Source organism: Paramormyrops kingsleyae, chromosome 3 (genome assembly GCF_048594095.1).
Source record: "Paramormyrops kingsleyae isolate MSU_618 chromosome 3, PKINGS_0.4, whole genome shotgun sequence".
NCBI lineage: Eukaryota > Metazoa > Chordata > Actinopteri > Osteoglossiformes > Mormyridae > Paramormyrops > Paramormyrops kingsleyae.
Window position 1 is genome coordinate 7,689,318 of NC_132799.1, and position 14,990 is coordinate 7,704,307.

The 14,990-nt window shown below is 49.1% G+C and overlaps 1 protein-coding gene across 8 annotated transcripts in view; it reads right to left on the reverse strand.

Annotated features, from left to right (window-relative positions):
- Positions 1 to 14,990, reverse strand: part of ehbp1 (EH domain binding protein 1) — a 74,473-nt gene that overhangs the window by 12,401 nt on the left and 47,082 nt on the right. For 2 of the 8 annotated variants that reach the window (XM_072709526.1, XM_023840671.2), the window contains 6 exons: positions 10,966 to 11,113; positions 9,556 to 9,732; positions 8,541 to 8,683; positions 6,575 to 6,713; positions 6,133 to 6,230; positions 4,654 to 4,777 (listed from right to left, as the gene is read on the reverse strand). In XM_072709526.1, coding sequence (XP_072565627.1) covers positions 4,654 to 4,777; positions 6,133 to 6,230; positions 6,575 to 6,713; positions 8,541 to 8,683; positions 9,556 to 9,732; positions 10,966 to 11,113 — 829 coding nt within the window. Of the gene's footprint in view, positions 1 to 4,653; positions 4,778 to 6,114; positions 6,231 to 6,574; positions 6,714 to 8,540; positions 8,684 to 9,555; positions 9,733 to 10,965; positions 11,114 to 14,990 lie in introns of all 8 variants that reach the window. The other 6 variants (XM_072709525.1, XM_023840662.2, XM_023840681.2 and 3 more) reach the window with 3 other exon arrangements.

Below are 14,990 nucleotides of genomic sequence, written 5' to 3' on the forward strand. Positions count from 1 at the left end.
CTTGGGACCTAAAAATGCATTTGCCCAAAATGCCTGGGATTTTGCTTTGCTCCATACTGACATTTGCTTCCTACACACAGAATATGTCAGTGCATATCGGCGTCGCTCTGCCTTGTGCCTCTTTATGGTCACGCTAGCCATCGCGCGGACGGCAGGGTCCCAGACACACGTCTCTGCTAATGCCCAGTGAGGTAGACTGACACCAAGAGCTGCTGCCACCAAGTGATCAGAAGCAGAAAGATAAACAGAGAATTGTTGGGGGGGGGTGCAACAAAAACACAAGATGACAGTAACCAAGGTGCCAAAGCTTGATGACAGTCCCCCACGCTCCTTAATAATTGGCTCCTCTTCCCATCCAGTTCTCCATTAGCACCATGCTGTGGACTCCCCATGCCATGTGTCACAACAAGTCTGAGTGGTATCATATTGCACGCATCTTAAGAAAGGCCGACACCATTAGCATAGCATTTGCCTAATTAACTAATCTGACGCGGTTGCGTCCATGCTAACATGGTTAGCCTCTGCCGATGCATCTATGGGACAAATTTTAAACTGGCCGACAATGATCCCCCTTCCCCATTCCAATGTAAGTGTCTTCCAGGCCTGTTTGGTTATACATCATCTTTTCTGAAAGTGGGTATTTCATCCTGCCTCGACCCTTCAACGTTCAGTAACTCTTAGATTTAGCTCTGGTGCCCTGCTGCAAATCAGTTGCTTGGTTCCTTTGAAACACAGTCGCTTTCATGGAAATCATTCGCTGGTGCGGAAGTTAATCTGACCGAGCAGCCCGGCCCAAACAACCCTGCTGATTGGTATCTGTCGCCTAAACGGATCGATACAAAGGGTAATGAACAGCTAGTAAAGCAGCCTGATGGCCCATTTTGCAAGTGAATGTGGCCACGGCTTACCCACCCCCAAGTCGTTACACTAAACCATCAAGCGTGTTTGAATTCGTTACCATCTGAAAGGGACTATTAATTGACTGCATAGCTAAAATTCAATTATATCACCAGGAAACAATCTGACAAACTAAATAATGATCAATTATGCAAAGTCTCGCCTTGACACTCTCCTAAGTGTATTCTCTGCAGTGTGTGAATGCTAGTTAGGTTGAGGAAGCGGCCATCTTTGCAAAGCCACTGAAGAAACCTTCCACCAGGAGAAAGGTGAATTATAATTGGCCCGGTTTGGCAGAGAGATTGTTACGAGCGCACTCATTGGCCACGGTGAGCAACGGCCGGGGGCTATGGCGCTGTTCGTGTCGAGTGACAGATAGGAGGATGAGGAAAATATGCTTTAAAACAAGGGGGGATATTTCAACAAAAAAAAAGCATGCAATCGCCAATAAGAGTGCCTTCTGGTTCTCATCCAATCACACTTTCAGAAAAACCAAAATTTCACGTGTATCAGACTGGCCTCTATCTCGCACCACAACAGGCACACCCCCGCCTCCAGTCGCCCCCCCATCCCCCCACTACCACACTCTGCCCAAACGATGCATTTTATCTTAAGAGTTTCAGACAATGCCTGAAGGGTCTCTCGCACCTAATCTTCCCAAAAATCCCCTTTCATCCAACTGTTAAAGAATGTCTGAATGGTTGACAGAGTCGAAAAGAAACCTCGGCACATCTGGCAGGGATGAGGGGTGGGAGGGGGGTTGGGTGGGATGCTGGGTGGTGCAGATATTTAAGTTAACTAATCTTACTTCCCAAACATCCAACCAGATTGTGCTTCATTTAACATGCTCATCACCCCTCCCCTTGATAAATTGAACGTATATCACACAATGGTGAAAATTTGGGGGAAAAAATGCAGAAAAATAAAATTACAATTACGTTAGCCTGCAGTGTCCCCAGGACAGGGCATCCCCTTCCTAAGCCGCCACGTTAGCCTGCAGTGTCCCCAGGACAGGGCATCCCCTTCCTAAGCCGCCACGTTAGCCTGCAGTGTCCCCAGGACAGGGCATCCCCTTCCTAAGCCGCCACGTTAGCCTGCAGTGTCCCCAGGACAGGGCATCCCCTTCCTAAGCCGCCACGTTAGCCTGCAGTGTCCCCAGGACAGGGCATCCCCTTCCTAAGCCGCCATGTTAGCCTGCAGTGTCCCCAGGACAGGGCATCCCCTTCCTAAGCCGCCATGTTAGCCTGCAGTGTCCCCAGGACAGGGCATCTCCTTCCTAAGCCGCCACGTTGAGCGGAAGTGACCTGCCGCTGAGGAACTAGATCTCCGACTTCAGCCTTCTGCCATTGCTTCTGCCAACGGCGGGAGGGATTTTAATGGAGTCAGTGGCAGACCAACATTCTTTAGTTTGAAGGACTGAGGTGGTGGTGGTTGGGTGTGTGTGTGTGTGTGTGGGGGGGGGGGGATGGTCAAAGTAGACAAGGATCCAAACTTGAGTCGGGTAAATGGGAGGGGGGAGAAGAAAAGAGCTATGTGTTATTGAAGGCCGTGGCTCGGGACTCAGAAGGGTATTAAGCCCCAAACACCATTTCTTCATCTACTTGTGGAAGATTATACTGGTTATCCCATTAAAGTTGGAAGGACGCCATTCTTCTGTATATAAGCTTGCACACTGGAGGTTAACAAGAGTGGGCTTCTGCTTGCTGACCGGCCGGGATGTAATCTTCCCAAAGTTACAATAATTAATGATAAGCTTCTTTAGCAATACGTTTCAGAAAGAACTTGTCCCAGAATATCGGGCCGGTGGTAGCTGTTTGTTTGCTGGGGTGGGGGGGCGGAGGCCGACGGGGTCTAGGGGCCTACTCCACATGCCCCTCACGTGCGCAGCTTAGGTTTTCGCTCGGTTCCGCGCCGATGAAACAGATGCTGGATTAGCTACACAGAGGCTGGACTTGCAACCGCATGGAGACCGAGATGAGAGACAGAACATGCTAATATAACTGCATGCTAAAACACGGCTTGCTGTGTAATGATCTCAGCGAACCAAAAAGAATCATGGGAAAGGGGGGGGGGGTGCTGCACTTCAAGAAACTGCTCAACAGGCTGCACAGAGTGTACATTTAATGCTCCCCCTCCCCACCCGCTGCATGCAAATTTACGTTGTTGAATCAAAGGCAAACTGAAGATTAGACTGCTGTAAAACCTGATCAGTATCAAGTGCTGTTTTTAAAGCTCAGAATAAGCTGTTCCGCCTCCCACACAGCAATCGGGCAGAGGGGCGACAGCACAGCGCTCTGGTAGCCACCACCACCATAGACCTGGGGACCCTAAACCGCATGCACTGCTGCTGTGCGTCCGTCCGTAACAAGACACCCAGGAAGAGTCGGCGTTGGGAGATTCAGACAAGTGCATGTGAAACTAAGAGAAGGTGAGACTGACAGCATCTGGGTGGGCCCTGTCCCTTCAGGGGTCTTCAGAGGTCTGGAGAAGCCATGTCAGAGAAGCTTAGCCACCTTTACCGGGCAAATCCCTTCAAATGAAGTGAATTAACACATAAAAAGTAAAGCGTGATCACCGTAATACAGCAAGCATTAGCCAAGACAACTTCCAACACTGCTAATGAGGTCACATTAAATGATGGAACGAGTAGTGCACTTTCCTGCCTATATGTGCTCGCTGGAAGGCTAATACTCAGTGTTCTCATTCAGAGGTACGCAGAGAGAGTCCCTCTGGGGGAGACATACCTTGTCCATAATGTGAGTCCCCCTCCTCCCACCCGGCCCCCCGCGGTTGGTTTCCCACCACCATAAGCATTATTAAGGCACCGCAGTAATTAAGGGCGGCCCGAAAGTGAATTCTCAAACTGCAGATTAGAAAATTAAACTATTTACTGATTACATATTAATAAAGGACAACAATAGCAGTTGCCATAGGCTTGGAAGGCGACCAAGGAATAAATCTGTGTACTTAATTACCATAAACAATGGCCGCATAGAAATGGCGTTTTATATGCAATCCCTGCTGTAATATGACTGATATCAGAACACACTTGACAATTCTTGTTCATTTACAGTATCTCTATTATTTAATGTGCTGTGAACTGCTCTGTGTAAATAAATTAACCACCCCAATTACTTTGAAAGCACCCAGGGACACAAAATAATAAACAAAACAGGAAAAAAAAAAAAAAAAAGAGGTGCAGAATTCTCTTTCGCGTTTAAGCTGGAGGGGGGAGGTGGGGGTTGGGGCCGTGTGGGGCACCAAAATAGAAGCACTGGTGCACAAAAAAACAGGCAGGAATCAAAGGGTCTCAGACAGATCTGCTTAGATCCAGGTGGGTCTGACTTAGGAACTACAGTCATAAACCAATGAGTCAGCACCGTCCAGCTATCGCAACAGTGCCCACGCAGTATGTCAGACTCATTGGAACAGGAACTTCTAGAGTGCAGAACCTATAAATGCATCTAAAGAATCACAGCGAGCCATGCAGACCAGCACAAAGCAGCTCAGCCCTGCGGGAGAGATGGAGCAGAGGGCTGCTGAAAAAACTACTAACGCTGTGGATCCGCCCTAAGGTTTCCCCCATTTGCACCTTTATTGGTGATTTCGTTCCCCCAGATTTGCCCTCTTACCAAACCAGCGGACACCCCAGCGATGTGTTGTGTGTGTGGACGTGCGTACTGGTTCCTGTGTCCCACCCCGGCCCCCCTGACCCATCTGAGAATACCAGTGAAGGGCGGGAACAGCGCCTCCCACCTGTGTCCATGAGGTACCGCAGCCTCTTCTCCACCCGCGACGCCCGCGTGTCGATCTGCTTCTGCTCGCTCTCCAGGGCCGTCAGCTCGCCCACGACGTACTGGCTGGTGTCTTTGAAGGCCTTCTGCAAGGAGGACCAGAGAGAGGTGGATGAGGGGACTGTCATCACCATCAATGTTAGTTTAAGTGGACAATCGCTTCCAATTAAATATCTTAAATATCTAACTACTAGATACAAGACTGGGACTGGAAGAGCTGGTTACAAATCCATCCACCCATCCATTCATCCATCCATTCATCCATCCATTCATCCTCAGATCCCCTCTCCTGTCGAGGGTCCTGGTGGCTCCGTGATAAGGAGGTCAGGCTCCTTCCAAAAGTTTCTAACTTTTCAAATATTTTTCTTGGTCCCACAGACAGCCTGTGCCCATATCTGGCTTAAATAAAAGTGCAGAGTAGAAGCGAACAGGGCAGGGACACCGGTCTCACCTGACTGCATATCACTCATTCCCCCCCCCCCCCAAACTTTTCAGCAACCATTTTATCTGCAAATACTCATCTCCCATGTTCAGGTGTCAATTAATAATCCCCAGGAAGCCTTCCTGCAAGGCAGCGTTACACAAATTCACTTGCAAATACGTCACGCAAAAAAACATAGCATAACATCTTTTTGCTGACACGTGCAACCCTTTTAAAATGAGAAGAAAAAAATGACTTTTTGGTCCCGCCCCTAACCCAAGTCAGAGCGGCAGCGGACTGGCTGCCCGAGCCGCCCGTCAAACGCGGCCGCCTCCCCGCGGCCCATTGGGCGCCTACCCTCGCGAATCAATTTTACACATGATCAGCCCATTTCCCCTGCCAAGCAGAACCTCCCCGTTAATTAAGTGGAGAAATTACCATATATATTATATTAATGCAAACATGGCTCCGCTGGTAATTCACGGTTGATCTGGATAATGGAAAGGTTTGAACACCCATTAACCCAGGCCAACAAAACAGGCTGACTGAGGGACTTTGAGCCGCTCTCCTGTGACCCCCCCCCACCCTGAAGGCAGCTTCCTGGTATCTGCTATTGTAATAATTAAAATCATCCTGCCACATCAATACAGAAAATTTCTTTGCGGGGAGAGCAGAGAAGGATGTGTGAGAGAGAGCGTGTGTGTTGGGGGGGGGGGTTTACAGAGGAATGGAAAGAGCCCCTGATAGGAATATCTAAAGAGGAAATATGAGTGGCACGCTACAGAAATTCTCTATTAGAAACAAAAGGTACCCCCCCTTGGCCCACACCTTTTTCTGAAATCTGACTGACTATCTGATTATCAGAGCAGCGCAGGCTAATTCACGGCCCCCGGATGCTAAAGATTAGAATGTCAAACCCCAGAGAGTGCAGGAGGGACACAGCTAATAGGAAGCTAGCGGGAAGCTAGCGGGAAGCTAACGGGAAGCTAGCGGGAAGCTAACGTGATGGGGACGGACTACTTCGTCTTCGGTGGGCCTGCGCTCCAAGTCCATTGTGGGGCCCCTCTCCTCGCTGGGCCTCTTCAAGTCCTCAGGCACCGATTTCTGCTTCTTCACCTCTGGGGGGGTGGGGGGGGGGGGGGGGAGAGAAGAAGACATAACCATGTGTGGGACAGACAGGACGCTGAAGCAAGATGCCGTGCTGCTGATACTGCCACTCCTCCCTAATCAGACCCCCCCCCCCCCCGACTAACCCCGAGATACGGACAGTCAATGGGGGCTAATGAGGAGGGAGGGCCAGAGCGGTGGGGCGGCGGCGATGGAAATAAAAGGAGGAATTCTCTGCGCATCAGCACGCAGCTGGACAGAACTGCTGGACTGGGAGTAGGGGGGCGTGAACCATGGCGACGACGTGGTAGCACCATCCAGGTGGGATGTGGGGGGGGGGGGATGCTGGGCTCACCTGGCCTGCTCTCCACAAACTGGCTGAAGGACTTCAGCTGCGTCTTCCTGACCGCCGACTCCTTGTTGAACACCACCGGGTTGCGCAGTCGCTCCGCAGCCCTGCGCAGACGTTCTGCCCGCAGCTCGTCCACGTTATTCTTTAAAATACAAAAAAAAAAACCCAGAGGTTAAATAATAGCATCTGGGGTGTGATAAGAGGTTCTGCAGTAGGTGCTTCTAGTCATCTGCCCCAGTCAGGGTGGGCATGGGGGGGCAATCTCAGCCAAACAGGCACCCCCTCAACCCCACCAGAAAAATGACGGCTTTCCGACGTCATTTTACATGTGTGACACCGAATGGCCTTCAGCTTGGATGGGGGCAGCTGGTTACGAGTTTTTTTTTTTTTTTCTTTTGGGGCGGGGTATGTAGGCATAAAAGCTCTCAATACAGCAGCTTACGCACCCCCACCCCAGCCCAAGGGAGGATCCCCCCCAGCCTCCTTATGTCAGCATTCAAAGATAGATAAACCAAATTCAAAAGGTAGCAGTAGGCCGCCAGAAGTAGCCCCTCCCATCCCAGAGGACGTGCCCCAGTAATACCCCACTAGCCAGTCCAGCTGCCCCGTGGCGACCCCGGCCGGCCCTGGAACCCGCTGATACGGCTCCCCCATCCCCATCGCGATAAGGCCGGCCCCGCGTCCCCCCAGCCCCTTCATCCATTATCATGATTATCACCGCCATTGTTGCCCCTCTTTCTGGGCGGTGTCGCCGGAGCGAGACAGGCCGGGCCCCCGGGATGCGTGACTAATGGCGCAGCCCGCTGAACGTCGCAGGCGGTTATCAAGCGACACCGAGGCAGTGGCCTTCCGCCGCATACAGACAATCGCTAATGAGCTTCCCATGCCCCCCCCCGCCGCCTCAAGGAGCTCTGGGATGCTCTGCCCTCACGATTGGCCAGAAGGCTTTATCCTCCTCCCGTGAAGGCTTCATTTGCGAAAGCAAGCGTACGGCCTAAAGCCCGCTTTCCTCCTGTTAGCAGAACAGGAAGCAGGAATGAAGCAGAAATATGTAGAAGTGTATTAAAAAAAACAACAACAGACAAACCAACAAACAAACAAACAAACAAACAAACAAACAAAAGACCAACATGAACCTAAATCAGGCAGAGGAGATATTTATTTAAATCAGTTCGTTAAAGACGCACCAACGCAGAGCCTGACAAGCCTACACAAGCACTTTCCCCCACACTCAGCTTTTAGGGCGAGAGCCTCATTTGTTCATAAACCATCTTTACAAGGATCCTCCAGTAGACCCAGTGGTCTGGTGCACCTACATCCAGTGCCTGGGCCGCAAGACAGGGATCAGGATGTCAAAGGACTCTGAAGCCCCTTACGAAAGGCATGTCCCTGACTGCTGTGCTAACCATCCTCAGACGACGTAGAACAGGTTGGAGCCCACACTAATGAGGTACGGGCCGGGTTTGCTGCAGCCTTTTGAAGTTTGCCGATTTCAGAACAGGCAACTACACCCATCACACCGTTACTCTCCTGTCTAGACACATGTTGACACATAAGCTGCTTGGTGTGAGGCCAGTTTTACCAAACATCCCAATATTCTTAATGTCCCAAAATTGTTTTTCAGGTTTTTCCATTCCTGTTCTGTGTACTTTAAATTTATTTGCACCACATTTACTTGTTTGCACTGTGTGTCGCCCATGTTGCTCTATATGTATGGTTCGTCTTGTATGGTTCGTCTTGTATGGTTCGTCTTGTATGGTTCGTCTTGTATGGTTCGTCTTGTATGGTTCGTCTTGTATGGTTCGTCTTGTATGGTTCGTCTTGTATGGTTCGTCTTGTATGGTTCGTCTTGTATGGTTCGTCTTGTATGGTTCGTCTTGTATGGTTCGTCTGTGCTCTATGTTCTTGCTCCCCCTGTGATCGGCAAAGTCCATTTTAACTGTAAAGACGCAGAAGAGAGAATGGTTACCTGGAGGCCATCGGAATCAGGTCCCTCTCCCAGGCCCCATGGCTCGGGGGTGGTGCTCGCAGGGGGGGTTGAGTTCGCGGTCTGCAACCGCACGTCCAGAAGCCTCTTCAGCTTTAGGTCTATGTGCTTGCTATTCTGCGCACCTGGAGATGGGGAGCAGAGAGAAACGTCCACTAGGGAATTGCATAGAGATGTCCAGCGACACAGCACGGCACCATGGGAGCGATGGAATGGAAACCACGCGGATCAGGGGACTAGGAATCCCGAACAAGAGCCATTTATCAGAAATTAAAGATGGTTACAGTCCGAATAAGTGGTCTGGGGGCATCCAACAGCAGCGACCATGTGACCAAGTCATCATAGTTAAGAAAAAACCTAAGTCTAAAAGATAGCAGGAATAGTAACCACACTCGTTAGGGACCAGGACACATGGTGGATTATTCATGGAGGAATGTCGGGAAGGAGAATAAGGATTGACAGGGACCTGACCAGCCATGCCAGTCAGTGGGATCTGACACCCTACTGGCAATTCGGGGGGGGGGGGGGGGGGGAGGTTATTTAAAAACAAAAAACAAAGTAAAAATAGAGAGATTCCAAACAAAACAAAAAACAGACAACTTGCACATATTGTACATAAAATATAGGAAAATATTTCATCCTTGCACGTTTCTCAATGCAAAAAGATCTGTAGATATGAATTAGGTCTGGCAAAGACATTAAATTAAATCAATAAAACAAATGAAACAGAAGTCAGTGTAATAAGGGCTTCTACATGCTAGGAAGAGACAAGGAAACAGGCAACACCCTCCCCAGACAGATACACACGCCCCCCTCCCCTCGCCAGGCCCTTTCAGATGAGAAAAAATGGAAGATGGGAAGCCAAAACATCATGCGACAGCTGTAGGACATGTGCTTATTGGAAGGGGAAAGGATGGTGAAGTGATCACATGGGGCAGGTCACATGACACAGGAGAGGCAGCCAGCTCATGCAGCAAGCATGTGACGAGTCATTTACCAGGAAACACACAGTCCCTGTCTGGGTTAGTAAGATCATCCCCTTCAGCAAAGGACAGGCCAGAAGCTTCCACGGGGTTAGTATCTAAAACAGCATCTGCATCATCATCATCATCCTCCTCATCCCCATCATGAACATTATTCTGTTCTTCGCCAGCACTCCCTTTTTCCTCCAAATCTGCAGCAACAGAGAAACCAGAGAGCCACCTGAAGACTGAGAGAGGAGAACAGCGGGCAGGTTAGCTCCAGCCCTATCGCACGCTACTGAGCAGCTCGCCATGTGTTAGTCAGCATAGACGCATTTCACACCCATTTTACACTGAAACCAAATGTCAGAGATCCACATGTTGATATTAAGTCAGCTGAATGTAGGTCTTGTTCACAGCTCAAAACCAAGGAAATAAAACTTGGAAAGCAAAGCGGATGAATACCTTGATGTGCCACTTTTTCCAAAGGGTTTATAAAAGCTTGATCTTCCAAGTGAGCGAGTCACGATAAATCCAGTTCCTACCAAAGAGACTGGCTCCCTGGTATTTTGTGAGGTAACGCTAATTAACCAAATGCGCTGTGACTCGTGAATGTCTGTTGGTGAGCAGGCTACCATCCCAGAATGCCGTGCTACGACCCATGAGAGGAACACCAGACAGCAGAGATTACGCATTCTATTCTACTCTGCTTGTCAAGTGAATCCAACCTATAGTCCTCTCCCTCATGCCGCCCTTTAACGAGGTCCAAAATGAGTGAAAATCAAAACCCAAAATGACAGAGAGGACCATACTGCCAGCCACAAAATACTAGTTTCCTCGCAGCCTTTGCTCTCCCCGACAATTTTTTTGTGTGGTATTGATTGGTCCAAAGACTGAGGTGTGAGTCCATTACACGATAAAAAAATGCAAATAAATACAGAGAAGATGCAGTCTGAAAAAAGAGACAGTATTAGTAATGCATATAAATACTGGCCAAATTCATTAAGTTTAAAGTTTGAGTGAATTCTCACTTATTCTGCTGACCTAATTTATTTTTAGCAGATAAATTAATTTCCAAAAAGTGCAGAAATTAATTATTTCAATTGCAGTCTGAGTCAGCAGAAGTGCAGAGCTCGGCTTTGGCTGGGTTCGACGGCCCGTTCCCCCGTGTTCGCAGGTCTAGCAGAGGCCTGCAGAACATCATGAAAACGGTTCCATTTCGTGCCAGTAAATGGTTGCAGTCGTGAAGATGCAGAAACGGCAGAAATGACCCCCCCCATTTCGTCATTTAATTTGACAGGATGAAGCAAGAGCACCTTACAGGCAAGCAAGCCGTCCACGCACTGGTGTGTACGTTGTGTTTACGTTTGTGCGGTACGTGCCGGTGTGTGCTTGCTCAGGGTGAGCACGTGTGCCGTCTCTGTGTGTGGTACGGGTGCCCTCACCTCCAGCGGGCCGCAGCCGCGCCCTCAGCCTCTCCGCCCCGGTGTCGCCATAGAGAGGCAGCTCCGCCATCCGCACGCCCGACCGCGCCTCTGCAATGAGCTGCCGGGCTCGCTCCCTCAGCTGCCGGCGCCTCTCCTCGTCCCGCTCCTGCGAAAGCCGACACCACAGTGGCGGTGAGTTCCCACCTCAAACTCCCGCCAGTCTCTCCGGGGCTCATTTTCACACTGCGTTTTCATTGGTCGAGGCAACGGCATTTAATAAAGGGCCAGTTGCGGCACTTTAAAATAACTTCATTATGACAATAGGAGAGGCTGTATAACAATCTAACATGCCTCACAAGAGAGAGCATTAGACTTGATCAGATATATCATTTTTAACGACCAGTTTTAGTTTCAGTGGAAACAGGATAGCAGTACTGGGTATTTCCTGTGGATACTGGGGTTAGAATTCTACTACAGAAGAAGGATCATGGTGTATCAGGGGGGCCGATTATGACAGAAATGACTCCCCCTGAAGTACCTGCACTAGCAGTGCTCGATGATCTTCTGCCCCCATTAAAAGCTCCCTAATACGCAAAAAGGCCCCCAAGCACGCGGGGGCTCTGATCGTTATCATTCTGCCCGTTGGGGAAAATCTGCATTTTTAACTATGCGTATTCTATAATGCTGATGGCTCCTCCGCTCTGTAGGATCCCTGCAATCCAGCTTAAGAATCATCCATTAACAAAACAAACCAAGAGGAAAAAAAGAAAAACTAATTAGGCACATTTCCTCCATTGCCATGCAAACAGTCTGTTTGTGGCCATTGTCTAAGCACACAATGAGCCGAAATGTAAATGAGACCACTGGGTACATCCTCCTCATAGCGGGCTGTTTATAGCCATAAGCCCAGGGGCTGGAGGTCAATTATCAGGGGGTCTGAGGCCAATCTAAAGCTTCGCATAGGGCGTGTTACGGAAAAGCAAGTAAAACCGCTCCGGAGGGTGGGCGGAGCCTGACAGGCCCCTGTCTCGCGGCCATATCTGTGGACACGGTCCAGGTCTGTAAGCGTGCATGTATGTGGACAAGTCCGAACACGAACTTGCTGGTGTGTGTGTGTGTGTGTGTGCGTGCGTGCGTGCGTGCGTGCGTGCGCGCACAGGGACACAAGTGCATATAGGTGGGGGGTGTGAGAGATCACCACTCCCACCAGAATTATCACTCTAGGGCACGAGTTCCTCAGTCTCACCTGTTAGCACAAGCCACACAAAACACTAAACTTAAGTAAAAAAAAAAACGAGCGAATGATTCAAAGGCGTCTGTGATGCACACAACGAATCGAACAGCTAGAAAAAAAAACACAACAAAAAAATTAATTAATTAGAAGCACTTGCCCAGAGGGAAACATGCTCTTATTCACAGGAATTAACATTGAGCCAGTGTGTGTGGATATACCCTTTTTATTAATTAATGTATTCTTTTTTATTTCTTATTATTTGTCCAACAGCTTTGCCCTCAGAACCACTTTTGTTATTCTAAAACCAATCTAGGGTGGGTACCAGTCATTGTCTGACATGCCCCATAATCATAGCAAACAGAAGCTTTAAATCCAGCCAGTAAATGCTGCACAAACAGGACAAAGGTTTTCCAGCTTAGCAAAGTGTCTTTTTCCAGCACGGAGAATATCTGTTGATGCTTCAGTCTAGCTGCCGTTACCACCTGGCAACTATATCCGCAAACCCCGGCCCTCCCTCTGCTTCAGAGGGGTGTATCGGTGACGAGAATGTGACGTTTCACATCAAAGGAGCAATAATTGGAGGGAAAAAAAAAAACTACCCTAACTCTGCCCATTTCCTCAAAGTACACCCTCTCATTCGGCAGTCAGCCCATCAATCAGGTGCTAATTAACATTAACACCCAATCAGGCAGCTAGACAGGGGATATATCCCAGTGATGGCCCACTCACAGGCAGACTGCAGCGAAAGTAAATAAAAATGAGTGACAGCAGGAGCAGGGAGAGCCCCCACCCCCCAACTTATCACCCCTCGCCAGACAGCGGACCCGGATCAATGCGAGCGCGCCGAGATCGATGCATTTGATAAAGAAAACTGTACACGTTATCAAAGGGGTTGCAAACAGGAATAATTACGCTTCTGAAAATCGCATGGCGACGACACTGCAAAGGGCGATAATGAAACCTGATAGCGAGGGCTGGCGTGAAGGCTAAAGCACCAACACTGGCATCAGAAATCCCAGGGGGGGGGGGGGGGGGTAAAAAGTAATAATTAATAACATTTAACTGCTCACTTTTATTAAGTGTCGGGAATAAGAGTACTGGTCAGACTTGTCCTTCAGGAAGATGACATTTAAATGTCAAACGCGGTAATTAAAATCTCAGAGTTTTGGTGGGGGAGGGGGCATGTAAATAAGCAGAGTTATGTGGTACACAGTCTCAGTATCGGCGCAGCCAGTCACCACAGTAAGGGAGCCCAGCACAGGCGGACACAGGCCAATCAGTATCTGCATGGGGGGCAAGGGCAACCATCTACAGTTTAGTTAGCCCACCCTCAGATGGGCGACGGCAGGCTGTATACGAATGTGTAATGGGAGGATAAACGTTTGTGAGCATGTGTGTCTGCGGGCAATCTGATGCCGGGACCAAAGGTGCACATACGGCATCTTAATGGAATGGCTTCTCTGCCTTCGAGGATGATACTGGAAGGATGGTCTAGAACCGGCCAACCAGCTGCACCAGAGAGCCAGCAAGGAGGCCGGTTTACGCCGGAATGGGATGCCTAAGAACTATGCCAGCCGGGACTACAGCTGTTATTTTTAATAAGCCCAGACATAACCCTGCCCAATAAAAGGAATTTCAAAGTATAACACGAGAATGATTAATCTACAGTCACTGGCCACTTTATTAGGTACACCTCGCTAGTACCAGGTTGGACCCCCCCTTTTGCCTTCAGATCTGCCTTAATTCTTCGTGGTGTAGATTCAACAAGGTGCTTGAAACATTCCTCAGATATTTTGGTTGATGTTGATATGATAGGATCACAAAGATGCTGTATATCTCTCAGCTACACCTTCATGACGTGAATCTCCCGTTCCACCACATCCCATAGGTCAGGGCTATTCAATTCAGGCCCTCGATTCCAAATCCAGGCCATGTTTTCAGTTCTCCCAGGTAGTTAGTTTAATAATTACTGATTCTGATTGGTCAGAGGCTTCACACCTGGCTCACAGGTGATGGATGGCTGGAAAATCAGCAGGATTCGGCCCTTGAGGACCGTGAGTTGAATAGCCCTGCCACAGGTGCTCTATGGGGATAAGATCTGACGACTGTGGGGGCCATTTGAGTGCAGTGAACTCATTGTCATGTACAAGAAACCAGTCAGATGATATGAGCTTTGAGACATGGCGTGTTTTCCTGCTGGAAGGAGCCATTAGAAGCTGGGTACACTGTGGTCATAAAGGGACGGACATGGTCAGCAACAATACTCTGTGGCATTTAAACGATGCTGAATTGGTACTAAGGGGTCCAAGGTTTGCCAAGAAAATATCCTCAAAACTATTACACCACCAGCCGGAATTGCTGATACAAAGCAGGATGGATCCATGTTTTCATGTTTACAGCAAATTCCGACCCTAGCATCTGAATGCTGCGGCAGAAATCAAGACTCATCTGACCATGCAACGACCGTGCGTGAAAATCCCAGTACATCAGCAGTTTCTGAACTACTTCTACCAGCCGGTCTGGCACCAACAACCGTGCCACATTCAAAGTCACTTAAATCTGCTGTCTTCCCATACTGGTTGTTTGATGTGAACATTAACTGAAGCTTCTGACCTGTATCTGTGTGATTTCATACATTGTATTTATAGCAGGGGGGCATGCACAGAGGACACATTTCACTGTTGTGCACTGTGCGCTGTGATGTGTCAACAATGACCACTGATCACCAAATTTTAAATATGACTGGCTGACGACTGGCAGTTGAACAGGCGCACATTAAGAAAAAGTGGCCAGTGAGCGTAGAAATGGA